Source organism: Mya arenaria, chromosome 14 (genome assembly GCF_026914265.1).
Source record: "Mya arenaria isolate MELC-2E11 chromosome 14, ASM2691426v1".
Taxonomy (NCBI): Eukaryota; Metazoa; Mollusca; class Bivalvia; order Myida; family Myidae; genus Mya; species Mya arenaria.
The window spans coordinates 62,419,967-62,446,083 of NC_069135.1; the positions used below are offsets into that span (position 1 = coordinate 62,419,967).

Consider the following 26,117-nt stretch of genomic DNA (forward strand, 5'->3'; position numbering starts at 1 on the left):
AGTGATCTTCTTAATGAATACACTTTTATCTATAAAAATGCGATGCACATTACCGTACAAGTGCACTGTACCAGTTCATTTAACATAGTTAGATCGTTAATGGTTTACATGTTAAAATTGACAAGCTAAAAGTGATTTGATTTAGTAGGTCTTTATCCATGACCGTAAAAGCTGTATGTAAATGCACAAGACTCTTGTAACAGACCACAAAAATTCAACTGAGTCCATGTGGAGTTGAAATTTATAATACAATGTTCCAAATTTCAATGAAAATCAGTTTATGAAACATACCTGGAATGATGTTTGATTTACATAAACAGTTCATGTTTAGATAGAAGTAAGAGTGCGTAATATTTTGCGTGTATTAACAGTTAACACACTTATAAAACACGGATATGAAATGAAAAACTGCTATAAACTGAAAAACTCCTGGCAGGTCTTCTGTACTGCTCTAGCAGTAAAATAAGCTTAATGGTGAGCGAGTGAGTAAATGGGTGAGCGAGTGAGTGAGTGAGTTTTGCAGGAAAGCGAGTAACCAACAGAAGGATTCGTCGCTCAAGCCCTTCAACACTAACAGTGCTTACATTCGTTTAGCGGTTACCATCGTACAATTTTAGTACCAGGTACTCAATCATTACAGCAATACCATCTCATGTTTGATACTTTTTTAACGCTTTATGTCAGCCTTGTCACCTGCTGCTTGTTGTATAGCATTAATAAAATGTTTACTCAGACTTCATTTATAATATATGATGTGTTAATTCTGTGGCGTAAAATGATTATACAGTTGACCACGGTTTTAAAATGAAACTTTATTGCATAATGATAAACGTTGCATTCAACATTATGAAACAATATGAAAATGCCTGTTGATAAAAGAGTATACCAGTTAACAAGAGCTGTCGTAAGAGAGCGCGCTCGACTACGCCGCTTAGACTTAGAAGTGAATACAATAACGATGTAATATGTGCCTGTCAAAAGCAGTACAATAATCTATCTAAAAAGTGACCAAGAATCGCGATGTGACAAAACCAGGCTTTTAATGATTAGCAGAAGAGATTCAGTTTTAGTAACAGTGACCTTGACCCTAGGGGGCCAAAAGGTAATCCATGAAAGCTCTGCATAAACTTGTCCTATATACCAAGTTTAGTCTCACTATGTCAACCCTAACTTGAGTTATTCAGTACTAACCATAATTCTGTTTTTAGCAACAGTGACTTTCACTTAGACCATAACTCTCGGGGCCAAAAACACAATCTTAGGAAAGGTATATTTAAACTCTTCCTATATACCAAGTTTGGTCACAATATGTATACCCTTACTTAAGTTATTCAATACCAACCCTTTTTCTGTCAATAGTAACCTTGACCTTGATCCTAGCTAGGGGCATAAAACGCATTCCCATAAAAGATCTCCATAACTGCTTCGTATATACCAAGTTTGGTCTCTTTATGTCAAACCTAGCTAAAATTATTCATACATAATGTGACTTTGACGCTGCCCTATCACCAGCCTGACGGAGCAATGACGCAAGTCATTCAAATAACTTGTATTCCCTTTATGAAAATGTGGTTAAGAATATAAAAATGTGCCTTTCAAAAATAATCAAAATAAAAAATAATCATTCAAGATAATAAGTGCATGGAATGAAGGGTATAGAAGTTTTTTATTAAAATCCCAACTTGCCCTAAAACTTTAACCTACGTCAATCAGGGGCCATAACTTGTATTAGGATAATATGGAGTTATGTTACCTCATTGGGTGATGGTCCTGAACAACTGTGTGAAGTATTAAGTCAATTGAAAGAAGGGTATAGAAGTTATTAATAAATATCCCAACCTCCCCTTAAACTTCAACCTAAGTTCCATGGTCAATCGGGCCATAATTTGTATAAAGGATTATATGGAGTTATCTTACCTCATTATGTGATGGCCCTGTGAAGTATTAAGTCAATTGAATGAATGGTATTGGACTTAAAAGTAAAAATCCCAACTTTCCCTAAAACTTTAACTAGACGCCAACGCTGGGGCAAGCAGTATAGCCCTCCTTATTCTTCGAATAGTCGAGCTAAAAAAGGACAAGAGCAGCACGAAGTGAACACCAACGCTGGTAACCACGAAGTCGAAGAAGGGACATGTCTCAATAAACTTGTATTAAAGCCAGAAGTATGAGTTGCTATGGTAATAATATAAATAAGTTTTTGGCAACACATCTACTATATTCGGTTTGCATATATTGATCTTGTTTTGAGTCAAGGCCAATATTAATGTGTTTGCCCAACGCCGATGACATCGCCCTAATTTATGGCTGATACAGCTACATGTAAGCTGTGCTAGTGGTCTACACGTTGTGAAGACTACAACCAACCGTGTCCTGTGCTAAGACGGCCACATATATGGGTCAGATTTCTTTAACAGTCTTAAACTCTCTAAAGCTGCTAATATTTTCAGCGGGGACCAACAAACATCATGCTCCCAGCAACTAGTTACACGATTACTTTAAGCCTACTCCCACTATTGGCAGTATTGCACTTTTTTAGCAAAATAAAAACTATATTCGCAGTCATTTTCATTCCGATCTGTGAATTCGGGTTTTAATAAGATTTTTCAGCTTAATTGCATTGAAGGTTTAAACCCTTTGTATTTAAGATATTTTGAGATATTCACCCCTAGCAAGTTATGAATTAAGTGTCCAGTCTGTGTTTGAGATCTGTGCAATATCTTGTTTCAAACTAACAACTAAGACCCATTCTAGCCTTAAACATATTTTAGGGTCAAATATGTATGTTCTTAAGATCTGTGAAGTATCTTCGTCTAAATAACCAACAATTTTATACTAGCTTGCCAATATATTTATGGCAAGTTTGATCATTTATTAGGGTCTGTGTTATTGCTCCGTGCAGTTTTCAAAATATATGGACAAACTGTATTGACCAAATAAATGTACAAATTTGCACCAGAATTGTTTAGTTTTAAATAAGTGTCTGATCAGTGTTAGAGATTTGTGCAGTTTCTGGGTCCACACAAAGCACATGAACAAACTGTGTACCACCTTCCCCCAGCGTGTCAACACTCATGGCAGCTGATACCAGAACTGAGTGAAGGGCATCATAACCCCCGCCTCCTATCCCAACCCCCTCCTCAACAAGCAAGACCTGATCACCACCCCCAGAAGTATGCAGCCCCTCTCCCGAGGTGAGGTACACTGTATCCCCACCCTCAACCTGGACCGGGGTCCCTCCCAGTGCCCCTGAGTCATTTTCGTGCAATTGTCTATGCTCTGCCCATTCTGATTGGTCCTCGAACACAAAGTTACAGTTTTCGCACACTAGGGGTTGGGCTACGGTTGTGTGAACAGTTAACAAGTGGTTTTGAAGATCATCAGGCTGTGTAAATGCATCTCCGCACAGGTCACAAGAGTATTCGGCCTTGATGTGCATTGCTTCATGTCTCTGGAGGGAAGCTGAAGGATATAAAAAAGTTCAAATAGTTATGGATGAATACCCACAATATATTTAAATGAACAGTTGCTTTCTTTCTTTTTTCTGTTAAAAAATAAGTATACTTTGTATAAAAGTATTGAGAAATAGACATTCTAAGAACTTATCAACTCCATAATGCATAAATCAAATCTGGCTCAGAAAGTCCAAACATTTTTTTCAGAATGAATTAAAAACTTGTAAGGATTCGAATCTTTGTGCTTTGTATAGTCTTCACTAACAACACCAATGAGGCTGTTGAGATGTCCATTTGAGATATTAAAACTTTATCAATTAATAATGTTTTGAAACTACACTATTTGGGTCACTCGAACACTTTTGTTCTATGGTAATTATCAAGCGTTAACTACACATGAAATTGCTCCGTTTTAACCCATCAATATATGCCCCCAGAACACAGAAGCATTTCTAAATTCCATGTATCAATTGTCTTAAACAGTCGGAGTTGTCCAACCTTGGTTTATGTTTAATATATGGGGTATTTACGATATTAAGTGTGTGAAATCATCAGGAGTGTTAAACTAAGATACTAACATCTGGAATCTTTTAACAAATGTTGATATATGTTCAAATATTGTTTTTGTACTTTTGTACGATTTCTAAAACCGTTGCTAACACAATTTAGCACAAGGCTGTTGCGTGAATGTACTTACCTCTGTTATAAAAGGTGTTGTCACAAGATCGACAGTGAAGTAGTTTTTGAGTGAGATGTCGCTTTTTGTGTTCATTGAGATTGGTTCGAGCTGTAAAGACAAATAGACATACTTAATTTAGTATATGTTTTTCGGTGCTTTACAGAGATTTATCAATGAAATAAAAATGATATTCCACTATTTCATTTTGGTATATTTCACTGTTTTCAAACTTATGCACCAGTCAATTGTAACCAAGCCCCCCCCCCTCCCCACGTCCGGAGAATAACAGGGACTTTGACTTTCGTTCTAGCCAAACCTGGGCAAAATCCCCGCCCTGTGGGGATGAACTGCTGGTAAAAACCCTGCCAAATGCCCCCGCACCCGAGGGACTCTATGTAAGGCCCATTCCCCGCTATGTATGGCGCGAAGACAAAACCACAGCATTCACCCGGCACTGCGGGGCTACCTGGAAGGTTACCGTGGTTACCATTGACTGGTGCATTAAGCACACTCTCACAATACCAAATCAAACATCAGTGTGGGCAGGGCTACATGTAGGACACAAATTCAATGACGTCATTTCCAAAATGACGTTACATTTTCACACAGTTGAGTGTGCTTTTCCAAAAATACACACACATTAAACTGTCATTTAATATCCTTAAAAATTGTTCGCTTCAGTGTAAGATAGCAATATATTTTACCTCATGAAAGCCATCAGTAAATATTGCACTTGTGCCTGTGCCACTCGTGAAATATAGCATTTGATGAACACAAGAAAATATATTGTGATCTTACACTGAAACAAATAATAATTCTCTTAAAATTACACTTTATTATGCCTTTTAGTAAAATATCCTGTTTTTTTCACTACTGTTATTTTCACTGCAGTGAAAATACCAATTTGATATCTTTACTGCTTTCCTGATCTTATTTTTTTTAGATTTTGGTTTCTGTATTGCTCAATAAAAGAAATGTAGCGTTAACTGGACAGGTTCATGCAACTGGACACATAACAACATTGAATAAACTACCTGTTATTAAAATATCTTAAGTCCCTAATAACAGAATAAGGCTAAGCTCACTATTTTTATTTTGGTGTTATATATACATTCTGATTTTTTTTTTCATTTTAAAAGAAAATTATATTCATGATAATCAGGATTATTTAGTAAGATTAAGATTAAGAAAGACATTTGGCTTCATGAAATGAGCTACTTAAGTTTGTTATGCTAATGAACTTTAAAGAAATCGGGCCTGATTACTTACACCTGAATTCCTGGCCACATAGGTCACAAAGGTGGGGCTTGAGGCCAGCGTGGATCAACATGTGTTCCTTTAGAGCCCCCAGCTGGGTGAAAGCCTGGTGACACTCGGAGCAGCTGAAAAACAATAAATACATAATTACAACAAGGCTGAACCACAGGAATAAGCAGGAAACAGAAAGATACCAACTGTTTTTCTCAGTTAAACAAGGCGCATAACTGATTACATACTTTTGCCAGAGTTATATTACCTACATGCTATAGGGTAGTATAATATATAAATATATATTTATAATATATATATATATATATATATATATATATAGGAACACTGTTGTTGTAAACAGTAAGTACCAAATTTCATATGATTATGTTTGCGAGTTTAACAGTGGTTATGACCTTTTTTCAAAAACAGCAAGAAACAAGAGCTACCGCAGTATGTGACGAATGCCCCCCAAATGTGACATTGACCTTTGAACAATGTCAGTACATGTACATAAAAAAGGGAAGAAAATAGCAATGAAATGTCCATTATGTCTAACCAACATGGCTGGTAAAATTGCTTCACAAAATGGCATAAAAACAATCACATTTGTCTGGATTATATAAATTCAAACAGTTATACAAATTTGTAGCAAACTTAAACAAGAGCCCTGCACCAAACACTTGTCAGTTGTTGTTGTTGTTTTTTAAAAAGGTGGTATAACAAGTATTACAGTTTGTTACTTGTATAAATATGCATAAGTTTCATATGAAAATCTTGAGCATGCTTAGATATATGGCCAAAGGTAAATTTTTGCTCTTTCTTTTTTAAAAAGGGACATAATTCACTGATAACTTAAGTCAGAGTTATGAGACTTGCTATACATATAACTTTTTCTGAGTTATGGTCAATGTTCGTGTTTTCACACAAAGGCGACAGTGGCAACACCAAAGCTATCACAATACCTTAACTGATTTTCTTCAAAAAGCAGACATGGTAAAAATTGACACTGAACTCACCTGTATGGCTTTTCCCCAGTGTGAATTCTCTCATGTATCTTTAGACTCTTTTTCTCCTTAAAAGCCTTCCCGCACGTTGGGCACGTCCACGGTTTCTCGTCTGTGTGAGCACATGCAACGTGGGCCTGCATGTTTCCCTTGGTTGTGAATGCTTTCCCACAAATATCACACGTAAATGGCCGCTGTCCGGAATGACGTCGCATGTGTACTTTAATAATGATAGCAATTATAGTGAAAAGAACAAAATAAGAAATCATTTACTGTATACAAATATGTGATTCTAAACTAAGTATCAAATTTGGTCATTATCCAAACTTCATTCATCAATTTGGTCAAAAATGTTGAATAAAGTATCTATAAGGCTATGAATAGAGGACTAAAAAGGTGTATCTATGAGGCTATGAATAGAGGACTAAAAAGGTGTATCTATGAGGCTATGAATAGACGACTAAAAAGGTGTATCTATGAGGCTATGAATAGAGGACTAAAAAGGTGTATCTATGAGGCTATGAATAGAGAAGTAAAAAGGTGTATCTATGAGGCTATGAATAGAGGACTAAAAAGGTGTATCTATGAGGCTATGAATAGAGAAGCAAAAAGGTGTATCTATGAGGCTATGAATAGAGAAGTAAAAAGGCATATCTATGAGGCTATGAGTAGAGGAGTAAAAAGGCGTATCTATGAGACTGTGAATAGAGAAGTACAAAAGCGTATCTATGAGACTATGAATAGAGGAGTAAAAAGGCGTATCTATGAGGTTATGAATAGAGAAGTAAAAGGCATATCTATGAGGCTATGAATTTCAATAGAGGAGTAAAAGGCGTATCTATGAGACTGTGAATAGAGGACTAAAAAGGTGTATCTATGAGGCTATGAATAGAGGACTAAAAAGGTGTATCTATGAGGCTATGAATAGAGAAGCAAAAAGGTGAATCTATGAGGCTATGAATAGAGGACTAAAAAGGTGTATCTATGAGGCTATGAATAGAGAAGCAAAAAGGTGTATCTATGAGGCTATGAATAGAGAAGTAAAAAGGCGTATCTATGAGGCTATGAATAGAGGAGTAAAAAGGCGTATCTATGAGACTGTGAATAGAGAAGTACAAAAGCGTATCTATGAGACTATGAATAGAGGAGTAAAAAGGCGTATCTATGAGGTTATGAATAGAGAAGTAAAAGGCGTATCTATGAGGCTATGAATTTCAATAGAGGAGTAAAAGGCGTATCTATGAGACTGTGAATAGAGGAGTAAAAAGGCGTATCTATGAGACTGTGAATAGTGGAGTAAAAAGGTGTATCTTTAAAGGTAAGGGTTCAAATTTGAAACAGCCCTCAAACACTACTCACCAAGTAAAGCATGGTATGTCTTGACCTCTGCCTTACATGTTTCACATCGATATACATTCTGTCCCTGATCATTGACCACAGGGGGCGGAATTGTTCCCTTTGTAGGTCTGCCACGCCCCCTTTTCCTCACTGGGCCAAGAATAGTTGGTTCCATGTTTTCGTCTGATTGGTTCCCTGTCTTTTGTTTAGGCTGTTTGGAACCTCTGGTTACCATGGTGAAGACAAGGCCATGCGGTTTTGCAGTTCTCAGGTTTGGGGTTGTGCTGAATGCTACGTCAGAGATAGCGGCCTGAAACATTATAGAATTTATTACTGATTGACTTAGAAAAAAAGCTATTGCAAAAAATGTTACAGCAAAAAAATGTGTTTTACAAGTTGCATTACAGCAGTGGTCGAAATTAACACAAGCCTGCAAGCCCTTATAATACTGGTAAAATGTCATATGGGCTATCTAAAATTCAGAATTGTATACAGCAGGGAATACTAAAAAAAGTTGATGTCAAGCAATAGTATAAGAATTCGGGTTCTTTATCCAAAAGTCTATTTTCAATGACTGATACAGTTGAAATAAAAAAAAAATATGACCCAAAAATTGTTTATTTTTTAAAAACAGTCAAACCCCGTTGGCTCGAACGACCAGGGACCGACAAAAATACCTCGAGCCTCAGAAAGCTCGAGCCAAGCTGGATAAAGGAAAAGGAAATTGTCCTTTAAATCTAGTTCGAGCAATGAGGAATTTGAGCCAAGGGAGTTCGAGCCAATAGGGTTCAACTGTATTAAAATATGTAAAATAATAAAATAACTACAATATTAAACTATTTTTTAAAAAACACCTAATCTGTTTATGAATTAAAAAAAAAATTAAACTACTGGTAGTCAAGTTTTGAATTTGAAAACTTTAAGTAACTATGAGTAACTTATTAATCATGATTTTAGTTGATTTAAGATTGATTAAGAATCTCTCACACTGTTCTGTTCTGGGTTAACAGATACTATTTTGTCCTGATCCTGTGTTAGAGGTTCTTCCCATGCCACAATATCTTCTTGGTTTGAAGCAGTTGATTCACTAGTTTCCAGTTCATTGACTAGAATAATTGGACTGTCTGTCTCAGTGTTTTCATTTGCCAACTCTACGATTGAATCAATCTGTCCAATACTTGCTTTTTCACTCACAGCAAATGGTTTCTCAACTGTCAACAATTCAATAATTCTTTGAACAGCATTTTCAAGAATTTCTCTTGCTCTCCGTTTATCAATGTCTGCAATCCGACCAGCAAGTTCCTCTAAACTCAAAACCTGGAAAGAAAAGAAAAAAAATCAATATTTCTCTGGTTAGTATTTTCAAGAATTTCTTTTGCTCTCTGCAGTTTATCAATGTTTTCAGTTAAACTGGCAAGTTTGTCTAATTATTCAAAACTTGGGAAAGAAAAAAAACAATTGTTTACTTTGATTGTAATACTCAAAAAATAGGACTTAGGTACTGTTTGTTGTGAAATCACAATGTGACATGTACCCAGCGATAGACACAAACAGTTTTTGCACATAAGTATGTCAGACTACCAACAAACAATTTTTTTACAAAAATGTAGAAATGTCCTTTGGAGCTTATTTTACATTTGCGGTAGTATTTTTTCAGAATTTATTTTTTAGCACTGCATTAAGATAGCAAAAAATATAAAAACAACAATATTGGGTTGTTAGCCAAACTAATTGCTGTTAACATATATATATATTCAAACAATGAATCAGAACTCCCAAGGGAACATACCAAAGCAGTCATTTCTGATTTTTTTTATTAAAGGGGATTTTTTTACATCGATATATGCCAAGTCACAGTCAAATTACCTGACTCAAAGGTGAAGGATTTGTTTAAACACTTTTTTTTCGCAGACACAGGTACTTGTCCAGTATTACCATGCATTCACTGATAGAATGGTGAAAGATTTGTTTAAACTGTATTTATTTTGTAACACATACTATACATGTATAAACAAACATCCATATATACAAATAAAGGGTTGAGGAGAAAGCCAACTGCTTATATGGCACGCCTTTACCCTGGTTGAAAATTATAACACCCACTCACGAGTGCCTACCTCATGTAATCTACATTGTACCTCCTCTATTTAAAGATGTATATTCTAACTGATTGAAGTATTTGACACGTAACCGGTCTGAGCTGAGTCATTTAATCAGCCTAATCCTGAATTTGTATTACTGAGTCTGAGGTTTGAACATTTTTTTTTTAAATATGAGACTAAGCTGCCTTTAGATTAGTTCATATAAAAAGCAAGCATCTTTAAAGTTTTGTGGCAGATCCGAGAGCTAGTGATAACACACAGACTGTCAATCCAGGTGGTTGCTGCTGAGGTTCGATTTCCGGCCACACCACTAAGAAAAATACCAATTGTCTTCCAGGAGGGACATTACTTGAGGGTCCTGTTTGACGATGCTAAACACTTAATGAACAAGGATAGCTCTAACAAGGGTTACATGATGTCAGTGCACTATGCTCTAAAACCTAAAATGACTCACAATCTTATCGGAGCACAGTTTGAATGGACCTTGGCCGAGTGCATGAATAAATAAGCCAACACCCCTTTATATTTATATAGACAGATTATTGGGAACTGGAGCATACTAATGGCTGAATGTTGAAATGTTCAATAAACGTGCATAATTTTGGTAAGGCTAATGCACTAGTCAATTGTAACCACGCCCCTCCCCCCCCACCCAAGGTCCGGGGAACAGCAGGGACTTTGACTTTCGGTCGAGCCAACCCCAGCTAAAATCCTCACCCTGCGGGAACGAACAGATGGTAAAATCACTGCCAAATCCCCCCGCACCCTAGGTAAGGCCCATTCCCCCCTATATTTAAAGCAAAGACAAAACCACCGCATTCTACACTGCCCGTTTCCCCAGCTATCTCCAGTATATCCCCCCGGACCTGGGGGGGGGGGGGGGGGGCGTGGTTACAATTGACTGGTGCATAACTGAGCCTGTTATTACAGTATTTCTGTACAAAAATTAAAATTTCTTTTTGACACCCACTGGCAATATTGTAGTTTAACTGACCTGCAATTGAAATTCAGTCAAGACTGATGTAAGTTTGCTACCCTCTGCAATTTCAGAAACGGTCAAGAAATGACCTTTAGAGCTCATTTTACAAATCTAGTAAACGTTATGTTTTCAGAATTTCATTTTGGGCCGCTACCGTCTTTAGAGAACAAAAAAATAAAAACAGCAATATTTAATTGTAACAAGCCAAACTAATCTGCGTTAAAATTTTCAAACAATGAATCAGAAATAGCAACAGAGTAAACGCTTCCATTTCTGCAAATTATTGTTACGTGATCAATATTGTATTAATATTTACCTCGCAGCATTGTAAGCGGCTGTGTTTACAATTTTCTACGGGAAAGGAAAGTAGATTTCAGTAGCGCTTTGCTCCACGATTACATTGAAAATTAGTCGGAAATCCAGTTTTGAGATAGCTTCTGACATGTCCTGTTGGGTACATATGAGACCCAAACTTGTATTTGATTCTGCGAAAGCTTTTTTCTAAAAGGTGTCGCGAAAATGTGCGACAAATTTAACCAGGATGTTCAATGTAATCAAATACAGGTGAAATGTGAGGTGGAAGTTGCATCTTCTGATCAAAACAAAGAAAGTCAATCAAACATTGTTTGCAATAATGTTGAAGTAAGCCTAAATCAAAGGAGAAAGCGTTTGCATATGGGCATCGTTACGTGTGATGAGGTTGGAAATGCATCCCTTGCTGAGCCGCAGGACCTTACAAGAAATACAGAGAGAACAGATGTTAACAGAGGGCTTTATCCAGTTGTAAGAAACAAGAGAAGGAAAATAGACACTGGGAATGATGATGTACAATTAAATCATAATGCTGCATGTCCAGGATTTATGCCGGCCTCACAAGCCCATGGTTTTGTTTCTGCCAGTAACATGTATAGAATTGACAATTATTCCAGACAGAACAATGCTTCACCAGCAAATACATCTCATTCAAATTCCAGTTCACCTCGAAAACCACAAAAGAAAATAAAGCAGATTCTAAATCAGGGAAGTATTATGAATTTTATTTCTTTAAAACCTAGTACACCAGATAAGACTCACAGAAGCAATGGTATCAAAGAAGAAAAAGTTGAATTAGACACTAAAAATGAGAAGGTATCTGCTACTACTGCTGAACAAAAAGATGATGATGATGATGATGATGACATCAGTGCTTTATACACGGGGAGATCTGTGATGTTTTCGCCAATTAAGAAGCAGGGTTCAGATGATGACTCTACTGCATGTATCTACATCAGCGACAGTAGCCCTTCCAGCAGTCCAGCTTCTTCGCAAGGCTCACGGACCAACAGTCAGAGGTCCACAGTTGCAAACAATGTAGTTGTTAAAAGACTGTTTGAAGCCCAAAAGACTGTTGATAAAAATGTACCCCAAAAAGGACCTATGAAGCGGAAAAGTATAAGTCAGAAACCCAGCACATTGCCATTCATTTCAAAGAATGAATTAAGCAATCTTAAAACTGAAGCTGCAAAGTATTTTGAAAATGACAGTTTTGATATGAATGCTGTGTTTAACTCCGATATGGAGGATTTTGCTGACAGTCCAAAGCCACCAATTCCAGTTTCTAAAGCAACTAAATCAGACAAGTACGGTCTTTTAGGAACAGGCTCATATCCAAGAGAGAACTCTGAGAAAGTCAATTACTTTGAACGTCTTCCACCAGAAGTGCTGGAGAACATATTTTGTCAGTTGCCAATGCTAGACTTGTCCCTCAACAGTAACCGCGTCTGTTCTCAGTGGAACTCAATAATTGGCAATGAAAAGGTATTTATAACTTTATAAATAATAAAGATAAAAGATAAATGAAATAAATGAGTAAAATATCTTAACAAAGTTTCATTGAAATAAAACAAAACAGTTTGAATTATTGTGCAAGACTCAAGGAACTTGACACTTTGGCCTTGTAAATAAACTTGAGTGTGAGAGTTGTCTAGTGGTACAAATGTATAGTTGTCCGCCTCTCTTCCAAGAGGTTGTGGGTTCAAACCCCGCCAGAGATACTTTCTCTTTTTAAAAAGGACACAGTACCTTTTTCTGACTCATGAGTCAGATTCATATGATTAGCTTTTAGCTCTCTTTATAATTGAGCAAAAATAATGTTGATTTTCTCTGTGCTGTTTTAATCACTTCATGATTTATGTTTTTAGTTTGTTCCCTGGAAGAAGCTCTACAGCCAACTGAAGCGTAATCATGGCGACAGTCGTCAACGGCTACAGCAAATCATGTCTAAACACCACATGACATTCCCGTCCAAGTATCTGGCTGCACTTGTCAGGCATAAAATTTTATCATTATTTAATCTTTTGAGATCTTTCAATGATTTTTGTTAAATATTTACAATAAGTTATTTATCAGAATCCAAATATATGGTTTTAAAGTTTTATACTGTTCTTAAGCAGCAAATAGCATGCCTCAACCATTTGTTAAGAACTGATGTGAAATACCATTGCAAAATATGAAATAAATACATATTTTTTTAATCTAAATTCACCACGTCCTCTTGGCTAGTCCTGCAACTTATAAAAATATTTGAATCAATTATAATTTATAACTAAGGATATTCAAGTTTATCTGTATGAATAGTAAAGATGTTTCTTTAATGCCTTCCGAGAAACAGCATGTTATTTTCACTGCTATTATTTTATCAATTTGATATTTTCACCCATTTCATATATTATGTTTCCGTTTTGATTAACAAAAGTAAAGTAGCGTTCACTTTGCCAGGTTAAAAGTGTTTTAAATGACTGGATGAAAATGTTTAAATTGTATCAGCAAAATGATGTCACCAAAATGACAAAACAGTGTTGTTTATAATTTATAGCTTGCAATTTTTCCAATAGGATTGCAATTCAGTTGACCTTTTTTAATAATTTTAGAATTAAAGAAACAGAAATTTGTAAAAATTAAAAAAAAATTGTAATAAAATTAAAATTTATTTCTCTTGTGATCACAGAAAATACTACATATTGCTTTCTGTGATAAATGATTGAATAAATTTTGATCTTACACTCAGGTATTCAACAAATATCCTCTGTATTTTTTGTTCTTTACAGCTCATTTTCTATTCATTCTGTGCGCATGTGAGTTTGGTTTGTGGTCATCAAGCCGGACAAATGGGTTTTCTCCGGGTTCTCTGGTTTCCCCCCACAACACAAGACCACACTCTTGCGTAACATCATGCCAATGAGAGTGATTAATATAATTTTGTAGCAATTTGTTTCACAATCGTTGCAAAATAAATCAGTTTAAAACTTTCCATTCCCAGGTACATGCGTGATTTCAAGCCAGTAACAGCAGGAAACATGAGAGAGTGTCTGAGTCGTCATAGTAAATACAAGCTGGCTTCTCAACTCTTGGAGGAGAGGCTGCCGGACTGTGTCATACATAAGGTTAAACAATACCCTTTATCTTTTATAAATTTTAAACATAACTTGTTGAGCAAAATTAATCAACATTTCAGTACAAATAGCTTAATCAAATTTCAGGATTGGAACAGTAGAATTAAACTGATTGAGTTCCTTTCCCTGTTATGATAAATTACCATTGGCATTTGAGGCAGATATTAGTAATATTTATATACAAGCTCATATTAAATAATGTTTTAAATACAGGTGATTGAATGAGAGACTTTAAATGCAATAACCTATATTAAAAAAATATAAATATTCTAAATTAATCAACTGTATTAAAGTAGAAAAAAATAAAGTATGAGAAAAGAAGGAAGAAGAAAAAGAAAGAGAGGCAAAGTAAAAGATGTATGAGTGTTGGTGGTTTTAGTCGATCACTGGCTTTCAAATCTTTTTGTCAAATAAAAAAAAAGAATGAACTGCATCAAACAGAGTACTGTAATGGAGGCTGTTATTTTTGAAATGATCCTATATGGGTAGAGAAAATACAATGAAATATAATATTGATAAATTTAACTCTCAATATTCTGTCACACTGTTTTACGTGCTAAACAATTTAGAAATGAACAATTTATATATGTGTATATGACAGATCCCCAACCCTTGGAGCGTGATCGCCCTGTTGGTGATATTGGCCCCTGACGTGTACGAGATCCAGGAGATCATGAGCTGCCTGTCCATCCCCACGTCCCAGTGTACAGCCATGGAAATCATTGAGTGCCTCTACTGTATTGCCTGCTTCCTGTTTGCGTTCAAGCTGGCTAAACGGGCAGATGTTTGGAACGGGTAAGACTTGCTTTTATGTCACTAACTAAATTAAATCAGAATTTTAAGTAATGAACCATGTTATGGTATTTATAAGATTTCATAAGCATGTGCTTATTCTATAACACATGAGTAATCTGTAAAAGATTTACAAATTTTAAGATTGATGTAAATATCTATTTTGCGTGTACAGCCAAAAATTACTATTTGATTTAATGAGTTACCATAGAAGGTTTGCTTTACCCGTTGATTCACCAAGAAAAATGATTGTTTTCTCATCTATGCACAGAAAAGGCCGTTGTTGTATAGATCTTATTAATTACAAGAAAAATTGTATCAACTTAAAGTTGAAGTCATACCACTAAGAAGTGGTACCATGTTTGGAGAAGTTGTCGCATATTAGTGCTGACACTTATAGTTTAAACTTATTTATTTTATAACGATTGTGAAACAAGCTGTTACAAACTTTGATTAATCACTGTCATTGGCAGGGTGTTATGTGAGAGTGTGGTCTTGTAATGTGGGTACCCGAAGGATACACACTTGTCCGGCTTGGTGACCACAAACCAAACTCACTTGCACCCAGGCCGGGAATCGAACTCGGGTTGCCTTGGTGAGAAGCGAGTTCGCTAACCACAGCGCTAACCAGATAACCTTAAGCTGACACTTAGCATCTGAACAATGAATACACATGGGACGTCACTTCTCCAAATCTAGACTTTTGGTTGTTACACCTTTGAAGTATCCATCATATGTTTCCGGTACGGATAGAAAAATCCGACCGGAGGGTACGCACGTAAGCAGGTAACAAGGCTTGCTATGCCCGAGAGTCAGTTTTTTTTATCTGGACCGGAAAAACATGATTGATATTTTTTCTTGCATATCTAAAAATTCGAATTTGTGGAAAAATGGACGTAGAAAACACACTTTTGATCATTTCACCAAAAAACATGTGCAATGTTGTTTACTGATATCATAAAGCTCAGTTAAATTTTAAACCACAATTGATGTCAAATAGTTCATCTAAAAATCACGTTTTTACGATTATTTATTTTTAATTTTTAATTTTAGTCAAGATTGCATACTTATAATGTTTGATTGCTCTTCACTGAAATTCCATAATAAACTTCATAAAGTAAAGTGGCGCGTTGTTGCCTGTGACTCATCTTACATGGGGGTGTAAGATGGGTTTTTCCAGCACTGGTTACATGACCGGAAACACAAGTCCAGTATGCAGGAATGTCTTGCACCCACCTTGTTTACACCATTATATTTCTCTTGCAGGATGCACTATCGTCTATTCTACGCACTATATCTGTTTGAAAATGCTTCATCTTCTTCCGCTGGCGATCTCAAAACCATCATGGCAGACAGCAAAGCAGGGCAGCAGTCACTGTATAAATACAGGTAGGCCAGAAACTGTTGTTTGCTGCTTTTTTCTGATGGAGCAGTTCAAAGCTTTTAAATTGATAAGTACCTTAAATAAAGATTAGTAAGTAACAATTAAGATTGAAGTTATGTGTCCTTTCTTATTAGTGTTTACAGTTTGTATTTGAAATAGAAGTCAGTATGGTCATAGTCTTGTTGTCATCAATGTTGTGCCAAAACTAAAAAGTTTAAAATGGTTAGGTACACACTGTTAGGAGAAGGGTTAGTGACAATACACACATATATAATACCATATACCTGACTTTAATAATTGTAGAGCAGTGCCCCTTTAACGGCTTTCAAATATGAGATTTAGAAAGAATTCTGGCTGGTCCCTTCGATATAACAGGTTTGGACTGTAATAATATTTCTCATTTAACAACTTCCTTTTTATTCAGTGCTGCTCAGGATAGTGTACGGTTGACCCATGAACAACTGCGGATTGTGAAACACCAGGCAGGGCCACATGAAGTCATTAAAATTGTCGCATTCGCAGGTAAAGTCCTGAAAACCGGGTTTTACGAGTGAGGATGCAGGGCAGGTGTGTGGTCAGACGAGCAGGCAGACGTGAAAAAATATCGGTTTCCGTCTAATAACATGACTGTTGGGTTTATTCTTTAAATCATGTAAAATTATGTATTATCGGCAAGATGTATTATCGGCAAAATGCATTATTGACAATATGTATTATTGGCAAGATGTATTATCGGCAATTTTCTAGCTCGTATTGGCAATTCTATGTTTGTTTTAAGGAAATACGGTATTTGATAATTTTGGTACCATCTTGTGTCTAGTCTCTTTAATGAGCAAAATAATATCCAAAAGCATATAGGTTGTAATTTTTATACGCCCATCTTACGATGGCCGTATTATGGGAACACCCATGGCGGGCGGGCGGGCGGCTCCACAATGTTGTCCGCTCTCTAACTTGAACATTTCTCATCCAATTTCCACCAAACTTCATGAAAGTGTTTGTTGGTGAAATATCTAGGTCAAGTACGATAACCAGCCAAATCACTTTAGGCACTCCAGAGTTATGGCCCCCTGAATTTGTCAAAATTGGCCATTTTAGCTTTGTCCGCTCTCTAACTTGATCATTTCTCATCCAATTTCCACCAAACGTCATGAAAGTGTTTGTTGGTGAAATATCTCGGTCAAGTTCAATAACCAGCCAAATCGCTTTAGGCACTTTAGAGTTATGGCCCCCTGAATTTGTCAAAGTTGTCCATTTTAGCTTTGTCCGCTCTCTAACTTGAACATTTCTCATCCAATTTCCACCAAACTTCATGAAAGTGTTTGTTGGTGAAATATCTAGGTCAAGTTCGATAACCAGCCTAATCGCTTTAGGCACTCCAGAGTTATGGCCCCCTGAATTTATCAAAATTGGCCATTTTAGCTTTGTCTACTCTCAAACTTGAACAGTTTTTATCCGAATTTCACCAAACTTGTTTAGCTTCATGTTCCATCCATAAAGTGTAAAAAGTAAATGTTTATTCAATTTAATCAGGCATATTGTTTTTAAAAAAATTAAAGGTTGCATTTCTATATGTGACTTTTATCTATATTCAACTCCATCTGCCATTTTTGTTAAACTCACGTGATCTGTACCAAAGGTCCTGTGAAATCTTCTATTTTCGTGGTGTCTAAAATCTACCATCTAGACCTTGTTGTAATTAATACCAATCAGAGAATGTTGAATTATCAAACAAAAATCTTGTTTCATGCAAAATAATCATATTTTTTTTAGGTACGGGAAAGACAACCACACTTGTACGCTACACGCAGTTTCGCCCTGACAAGAAGTTTCTGCTGGTTGTTTACAACAAGTGAGTTATAAACCTTGCATTTATTTTGAAAAAAAATATTGCCATTTGTGACTTTTATATAGACTTAAGATTTTTGAAGATACGCATAGAATTCTTTATGAAATAGGTCTCTGTGCTGGTATTCATAAAACATCTTAAGTCATTTCTTATTCGAAGTCTTCCAAGGATTCTTAATGAAACCACCTCTGTACCTTCAATATTAGGCAGGTGATGAATTACTTATATGTTTTTTTCAGGTCTGTACGTGACTATGCAAAAACCAAATTTCCACATAATGTTGAGTGCCGCACTGGACATTCATTGGCATTTGGAGTGTTTGGAAGACGGTTAGTTGGAAGAATGGAATTTTCCAAAAATAGAAATGATAAATTGAATTGTTTACTAAGGGCTATTCCAGTAAAACCCATAGTGGGAAGGCAATTATTTTCATAGGATATGGGTGGTTGTTTTTTTCACCAATTTGGACCCCAAAAGGGTCAATTTGCTTCTGTAGGGGGGTGGTATAATTTTAAAATGCCTTCTCTCCATGGGTTTTATGTTTTTATGGAATATCCCTAATTATCCTTGTGTAAGATGATCTAAAAAAAACTTCTTCTTTCTTATCATGAACGTTTTTGTACAATTGACCTGGAACTCAACTCAACTCAGTTGATTGCATTATCATATCCTGCAATGTGTGTATAGAGAGTGTATCATATTAATTATACATGTTTTAGTGGAAGGGCATTTTTTTTACATGTGTATGCAAACAAAACTAGTGAATTTTAATGGAAATGATATGGCATGTAAGTGTTAGGGACTAGACACCAGATGTTCCAAAAATTGGCAAATACAGTATTCATCAAAATGAGACTAGAATACCTGGTCCAATGAGACAGATAATACATCATGTTGCATGATAAAAATAATATTTTGGGACTGTCTCAGTTGAGTTTTCCTGTTAAAAATATTGCATAATGGTTTCCTAATTTATAGTATGTATATTTAGCATGTTGAAGTCACATGACTGGAATAGATTAATATACCAACACTATTTCTAAATTTACTGGTTTTCACATGGTGGACAAACCCAGTAAATTTTGAATTGGAAAAATACGCAAATACTGCAAAAGATCGGAAGCTGTCGTAAACGATGTGATACATCAGTAAATAAGATTCAATGTGCTTTCACATCCATATCAGTTTTATGTACTAAGTTTTTGTCAATTTGTTTATTTTCATGAACTTGTATCATGTATTATCTGGTCCCTTTAAGCTATTGTTTATATTGACATTATACACTAAAAGCGGAAACCAACTTAAAAACACCTTTAAATGAACTCGGCACTGATTTTCAACCTCAAGCAAAGAAAATGTTATGGGCTATTTCGGTTAAACTGCTACTGTAACATCTATGCAACATTAGTTTTACATGATTTATAAACTTATAATGAGAAATGCCAGCAATTGAAATAATAAACACTAAGAAATAACATGAATATTCACATGTACCTTGTTTGAAATTACACAAGCATTTTCTTGTAGACCTTTAAATGCATTCATTCATAAAACTTTTTCCAGATTTGCGCACAAGCTGGGAAATCTCAAGGTTTACACACTGACGCAGGCTCTCCAAGCTCGCAAGGGAATCAACCTCTACCTACAGGCTAAGTTCGTCATGACGACCCTCGAGAATTATTTTGCATCAGCTGACGAAGCAATATCCATGGAACACGTGCCGAGCGAACAGATGGATGAGAAAACTGGACTGAAGACAGCGATTGCCCTCGGTGAAAAACGGGTAAGGACCATTTAAACAATTGTCCATCTTTCTTCAGAAGTTCAATTCACAATTCACATAAAAATGTCATCCTTTAATAATAAAAAAAATATAATAGAGTTTGCACATTTTTCCTTCCTGTGTTGGGTTGTATGCCTTACTCAAAAAGCACTATAAATATTACAGTTTTTTTGGCGATCTTCATGAATCTTTGTCAGAATATATTTGTGAATATGGGTCATATCTGGTCAAAAACAAGGTCATTAGGTCAAATATTAAAACAATATTGTGTTTAAGTTTATTATTCCTTTCATAAATTATAATGTGAATATAGGTCATCTTGAGTCAAAAACTAGGTCAGTCTAGTGTGAATATAGGTCATCTTGAGTCAAAAACTAGGTCAGACTAGTGTAAATATGGGTCATCTTGAGTCAAAAACTCGGTCAGACTTGTGTGAATATGGGTCATCTTGAGTCAAAAACTAGGACAGACTAGTGTGAATACAGTTCATCTTGAGTCAAAAACTAGGACAAACTAGTGTGAATACGGGTCATCTTGAGTCAAAAACTAGGGCAGACTAGTGTGAATATGGGTCATCTTAAGTCAAAAACTACGTCAGACTAGAGAGAAATATAGGTCATCTTGATTCAAAGACTAGGTCAGACTAGTGTGAATATAGGTCATCTTGAGTCAAAAACTAGGTCAGACTAGTGTGAATATGGGTCATCTTGAGTCAAAAACTAGGTCAGACTAGTGTGAATATTGGTCATCTTGAGCCAAAAACTTTTCTTCTATTTTTAAACATATTTATTTTACAACGATTGTGAAACAAGTTATTACAACATTATATAAATCACTCTTGTTGGCACGATTTTACGCGAGAGTGTGGTCTTGTGTTGTGGGGGAAACCGGAGAACCTGGAGAAAACCCACTTGTTCGGCTTGATGACCCACAAACCAAACTCACATGCGCCCAAGCCGGGAATCGAACCTGGGTCGCCTAGGTGAGAAGCGAGTGCACTAACCACTGCGCTAACCAGCCAAAAACTAGGTCAGACACTTGGACCAACTTGTGAATATGGGTCAGCAGCATTACTGTTTCCTCTATATGCATTCTTCCGTCTGCAAAATATTTTTTGTCAAATTTAAAAATCCAGCTTTATGCGTTTTCCACATTAACCTGTTGTTCTGATATAAAAAAAAAATAATGATAATGTTCTCCTGACTTTAAAGCAGATTGACCGCTTTGATATCAGTCTTTCATTTTTATGCCCCCACAAAGTGGCGGCATATAGGGTTGCCCTTGTCCGTACGTACGTCTGTCTGTCTGTACGTACGTACGTCCCGAAGATTGTTTCCGATCTAATTCTTGAAAACCGTTTGTCCAATCCTCACCAAACTTTAAACACATGTTTGTGACCATAATATCTTGATCAAGTTCGATAGTCATGGAAATCGCTTTAGTCATTTAGGAGTTACGGCCCTTTTTTGCCCAAAATACTTCAAAAATATATGTTTCCAATCTAATTCTTGAAAACTGTTTGTCCAATCCTCACCAAACTTTAAACACATGTTTGTGACCATAATATCTTGATCAAGTTCGATAGTCATGGAAATCGCTTTAGTCATTTAGGAGTTACGGCCCTTTTTTGCCAAAAATACTTCAAAAATATATGTTTCCAATCTAATTCTTGAAAAGTATGTGTCCAATGTGGATCCAACAAGTTTTTTCCTGCCTGAATGGCGCCATATAACCTATACAGTCTTGCGATGCCGTAAAACCCAACTCAACTCAACTTATCCTATATGTGCAGATTATCCTGAATAATCATTATGGCTTATTTTCTGTGACAAAAAATCGAAGTGGAATAAGCCAATTTATGCATTTATGTCTGGAAACCAGTGATACAAGGCTAATATCAAAAGATCAGATCGCTATTTCACTTATTTACATTCGAAAATTTATGTTTTATCGCTAAAGCGTTACTAACATTTGAAGGTAAATTCTATTTACAGTTTTTCAAATGATTGAGATCTTTTTACATCGCTAGTTATCTTATATGACTACAGTATATTGAAGGCATTGATACCCTAATCGGCTGATTCTGAGACACAAACTAAAAACAATGTAAAATCTGTATTTCTGATATTTTCAATGTTAAATGCCTTGCTTTTAAAGGCCCTGGCAATGGATGCTCAGTCTATCTGGCACAAGATGCAGGAATACAACGAAAAGAAGGTTGTCATGACCCATGACGGCTACTTGAAACTGTACCAGCTTTCTCGCCCGCGTCTCGACAGATACAACTGTATTCTCATAGATGAGGCACAGGATCTCACACCTGGTAATGTATTACTATGAACAGAGATATGATTTGTCCGCGGATTCCGCTGATCTAATTGGCTACAGGGACCAAAAACGTCACTTTAATTGTTTGTTTGTTTTGACACACCAGCAGTGCGTTCAGTAAGGCAATGTTATCAAAATGCTACCGAACATTTTGTTTTGTATCCCTGTTGCAACGCAGTGCAAACACTGCAGGGCACCAAACAGCATACGTTTGCCGAAAACATGTTTACTGTACGCATGGCAGTTTGCATCAAACTTAACGTCTGATGAGCCCTCAAAAGGGTTTCTGAAAAGCCGGTTTTGGTTCTGTGGTGTTGTGGATCACCTCCTTTGATCACAATTGGGAGCCTAAAGAGCTGCCCAAACCTATTGACAAAATCTTTCAGCCCTTCAGCTGCCAGATTCTTCACATTCATACCATGGTGCCCAAAACTCATAATTTGAAGAAATCACAGTAATTTTGGCATTCTACCATACATGTTATGTATTATACATTCTTGAACCACACATTATCACTCAGTTTCTACAATATTTAGCTTAGAAAATCCATTAGGGAGCATCAGGCTTTGGAGATCGACAGAATATGTGCATGTGTGTGTCTTAGAGCGTGTGTGGTTGTTTATGTGTGCGTATGTGTTTGTGTGTGTGTGCTAAAACATAAAAAGCATAGAAATGTTATTCTGCTTTTGTTCATAATTTAATTTGCATGTATTGATATGTACTCTTTGTGAAAAAATATACATATTTTTTATGCTTTTTACACGTCACTCTAAAAGTATTGTACATATTTTTCTGCTGGTCTTGTTGTGAAATAAACATCACTATGCACATCTCCTAGCACGGACCTTTATTCCCTTTCATGTACTTACAGCCATCACAGACATCTTGTTACGGCAGCCACAGGGTAAAATCCTTGTTGGGGACCCCCATCAACAAATATACAGTTTCCGAGGGGCGGTCAATGCCATGGAACTTATCCCAGCTGACACAGTCTTCTATCTCACTCAGGTAAGCTGTTCCTTTGCTAAATCAGAGTTAGATCTCTTAAAGGAACCTCATAGATCTCTTAAAGGAACCTCATCAAAAAATCTACAGTGCCTGAGGGGCAGTCAATGCCATGGAACTTATCCCAGCCGACACTGTCTTCTATCTCACTCAGGTAAGCTGTTCCATGGTTATAACAGAGTAAGATCCCTTTAGTGAACCTTATCAACAGATGTACAGTTTCTAAGGGGCGTTGATTCCCTGAGCTTTATCCTGGCAGACAATGTCTTCTATCTCACTCAGGTAAGGTGTCCATGGTTAAAACAGGGCTTTATTTCTATTAAGATCACTTTTGCAGATTCACAGTTTCTGAGGGGCCGTCAACACTCACACGGGCAGTGTTCGACACTAACGGGGTCCCGGGATCCCGAGGACACCATTTTTTCGGGAGGAACACCTGAATTTCAAAGTCCGGTATTCCGTCGGGACACTTAAATTTTGACCGATAAAAGCTAAATATCAATAAATAAATAGCGTTTCATGAATTAATTACCTAAATTTGGGTCCCCCTAACTTTCTTGACAGTGCATGTAAAAAAGATATTAATATTAATACGTCGCACACACTAAAGGCTAAAGCGAAAGTATGGCTGACCTTTTCACAATCACGTCATGAATCTATAAATAAACAGGTCATTTCACAGTGCGCATGCGGGTTAACGCTTCCGCTTTGTTGTTTACATTATCAACAAGGTCAGAGGTGACGGACTTTAATAATCGGTACAATAATTATGGTGTCAGAGGTGACGGACTGTTATAATTGGTACAATAATTATGGTGAACTAGTTTGCTCATGTGTCAGAACCGCCCAAAAAGATGCCAAAACTGCTGACTTTGATGCCTTAATGATGCGACCATCGAGTTGTTACAGTAACATTTACAGCACAAAAGACTGGCATCCTACGGAACTAGTTTACTGGGAAGCCATCCTACTATTCAGCATTCTTTGTTTTATGCCTTGATCAAAACATTATAGAAATAAAATTCCCAAAGTTCTATTATTTATCTTCAATCAATAGATAAAAAAATTATGACATTTTGGCGCGAAAATAAACATACACTATTTTCCAGTTGTCTGCTCTTCCAGTATGCACTACACTTGTTGGGCAGTCTGATTGATTCACAAGCCAGATGTAATATTTCTACTGTTTTTCAATCAAAAGCAATGACATCTGACAAGACCCTGAACCATGGCATTTTTTATGCGTATTTTCCGAAAATCTAAAAATAGTAACAACATCAAGTTTTTGTTTACATTGTACCCATTGTGTGACTACCACTTTTGAACCCAATCTACCAACTTAAGACCCATATCTTCCTCTCTGCCATCGCCAGAGGTTCACATGGGTGACATTGTGCTATAACTAACTTGTCATTGCATGCTGTTGAAAACATGTATAATATGGTGTCTACTTTAAAAGTAAAAGGCACTGGATTTGTTTGTTCAATTTAATATTAAAACAGGCTCATTAATGAAAAAAAAATGTAAAAAATGGAAGGGACACCTGATTTCAGATGTTGGTGTCCCTTCGGGATCCCTTGGGAAAATGGTTAGTGTCGACCCCTGCACGGGTGATTGTTTTTGCACTGGTGTAGCTACATGTAGGCATTGTTCGTCTGGACATGCAATTATTATTTTTTTAAAGTATGAGTTTTTAGCTTTTACAAAAAAAAAATGAAATATTGCAATAGCCTTAGTGTTGGCCTCTGCTTTCGAATTTTTTTTAGCATCTATAAGTAAGATATTCTCAATCAATGAAATGCTTATGTTGTCACAAGAAAACCTGGTAAGCAACATGTAGCAAGGGCAATAACTCTGAATGTTATAATGGAGTTATGCCCCTTTTTGATGAAAACAATGTGTTTTCATCCAATTGCTTTTGATTTTTGTTTGGATTTATTTGAAAAGAGCTTAAGGAATTATTGATATGTTTGTTTGTCCTACTCAACCAGTGCAGGAATTATGTACAGGAAAAAAAAGTACAATAAATTTAATTTCTGAATGTTTTTTCAGTCTTTCCGGTTTGGCCCCGAGATTGCCCATGTGGCCATGAGTTGTTTGGAGGTGTTGAAAGGGGAGACTAAGAAAACTCTCGTAGGCAGTGGGAAAAAATGTAAGTACACTTTCACAGTCTATTTTTTCAACCGAAAAAGGGGCCAAAATTTGGCCTAAAAATCCCAAAAAGTCTACTTTTTCATAATATGACTTAAAATTCACAATCCTAAATACAGATTTTTTTTTTTAAAACACTAAACAAGTAAATCTAGTACATATATATATGTTTAAATGCAGTCCCATTTTCTTAAAATTCTTCAAATTCATGATTTTAAATGTGCCTTTTCTTTGTTTAATATATACTATGGTAGATTCATAATTTTAGTCATTTTGTCACTAATTCACAATTCTGAGGGCCCCGGCCCTTTTCACAAAAAGGTGGGAAATAAACACTGCCTTTGTTCTAACAGTACATATGGGTAATGGTGGCCCTGTGGTTGGATGCCACCAGGGGTTTGACACCAGGACTGGGAAAATTGCCCCTTTCCTCAGTAGGCTTAAAAGAGAACTTAAAAAATTACAATGATTGTACTTAGAAAATTGTTTAAATATTAAATGCATATAACCAAATGTTATGAAAAGTACCCAGTAGAGGGCGTTTTAAATAATCATCAAAAACTCAAAAAGTTGAAACTTTTCAGAA

The 26,117-nt window shown here is 36.2% G+C and overlaps 2 protein-coding genes across 2 annotated transcripts in view; one reads left to right on the forward strand and one right to left on the reverse strand.

Annotated features, from left to right (window-relative positions):
- Positions 1 to 893: 893 nt before the first annotated feature.
- On the reverse strand, positions 894 to 10,952 carry LOC128217927 (zinc finger protein 771-like). The gene is made up of 7 exons (XM_052925389.1): positions 10,824 to 10,952; positions 8,715 to 9,044; positions 7,749 to 8,037; positions 6,402 to 6,609; positions 5,404 to 5,516; positions 4,153 to 4,242; positions 894 to 3,462 (listed from the first exon to the last, which is right to left on the reverse strand). The coding sequence occupies exons 1-7, from the start codon at positions 10,908 to 10,910 to the stop codon at positions 2,972 to 2,974; spliced, it is 1,608 nt and encodes a 535-aa protein (XP_052781349.1). The 5' UTR covers positions 10,911 to 10,952; the 3' UTR covers positions 894 to 2,971.
- A 194-nt stretch (positions 10,953 to 11,146) lies between these two features.
- LOC128217911 (F-box DNA helicase 1-like) overlaps positions 11,147 to 26,117 on the forward strand; it is a 30,954-nt gene continuing 15,983 nt past the window's right edge. The window contains exons 1-12 of the mRNA XM_052925367.1: positions 11,147 to 12,605; positions 12,989 to 13,116; positions 14,107 to 14,230; positions 14,841 to 15,034; positions 16,298 to 16,420; positions 16,840 to 16,937; positions 18,189 to 18,267; positions 18,504 to 18,593; positions 19,828 to 20,047; positions 22,205 to 22,370; positions 23,247 to 23,383; positions 25,433 to 25,532. Of these exons, the coding sequence (XP_052781327.1) occupies positions 11,328 to 12,605; positions 12,989 to 13,116; positions 14,107 to 14,230; positions 14,841 to 15,034; positions 16,298 to 16,420; positions 16,840 to 16,937; positions 18,189 to 18,267; positions 18,504 to 18,593; positions 19,828 to 20,047; positions 22,205 to 22,370; positions 23,247 to 23,383; positions 25,433 to 25,532 (2,737 nt within the window). The 5' untranslated portion in view covers positions 11,147 to 11,327. The remainder of the gene's footprint in view (positions 12,606 to 12,988; positions 13,117 to 14,106; positions 14,231 to 14,840; positions 15,035 to 16,297; positions 16,421 to 16,839; positions 16,938 to 18,188; positions 18,268 to 18,503; positions 18,594 to 19,827; positions 20,048 to 22,204; positions 22,371 to 23,246; positions 23,384 to 25,432; positions 25,533 to 26,117) is intronic.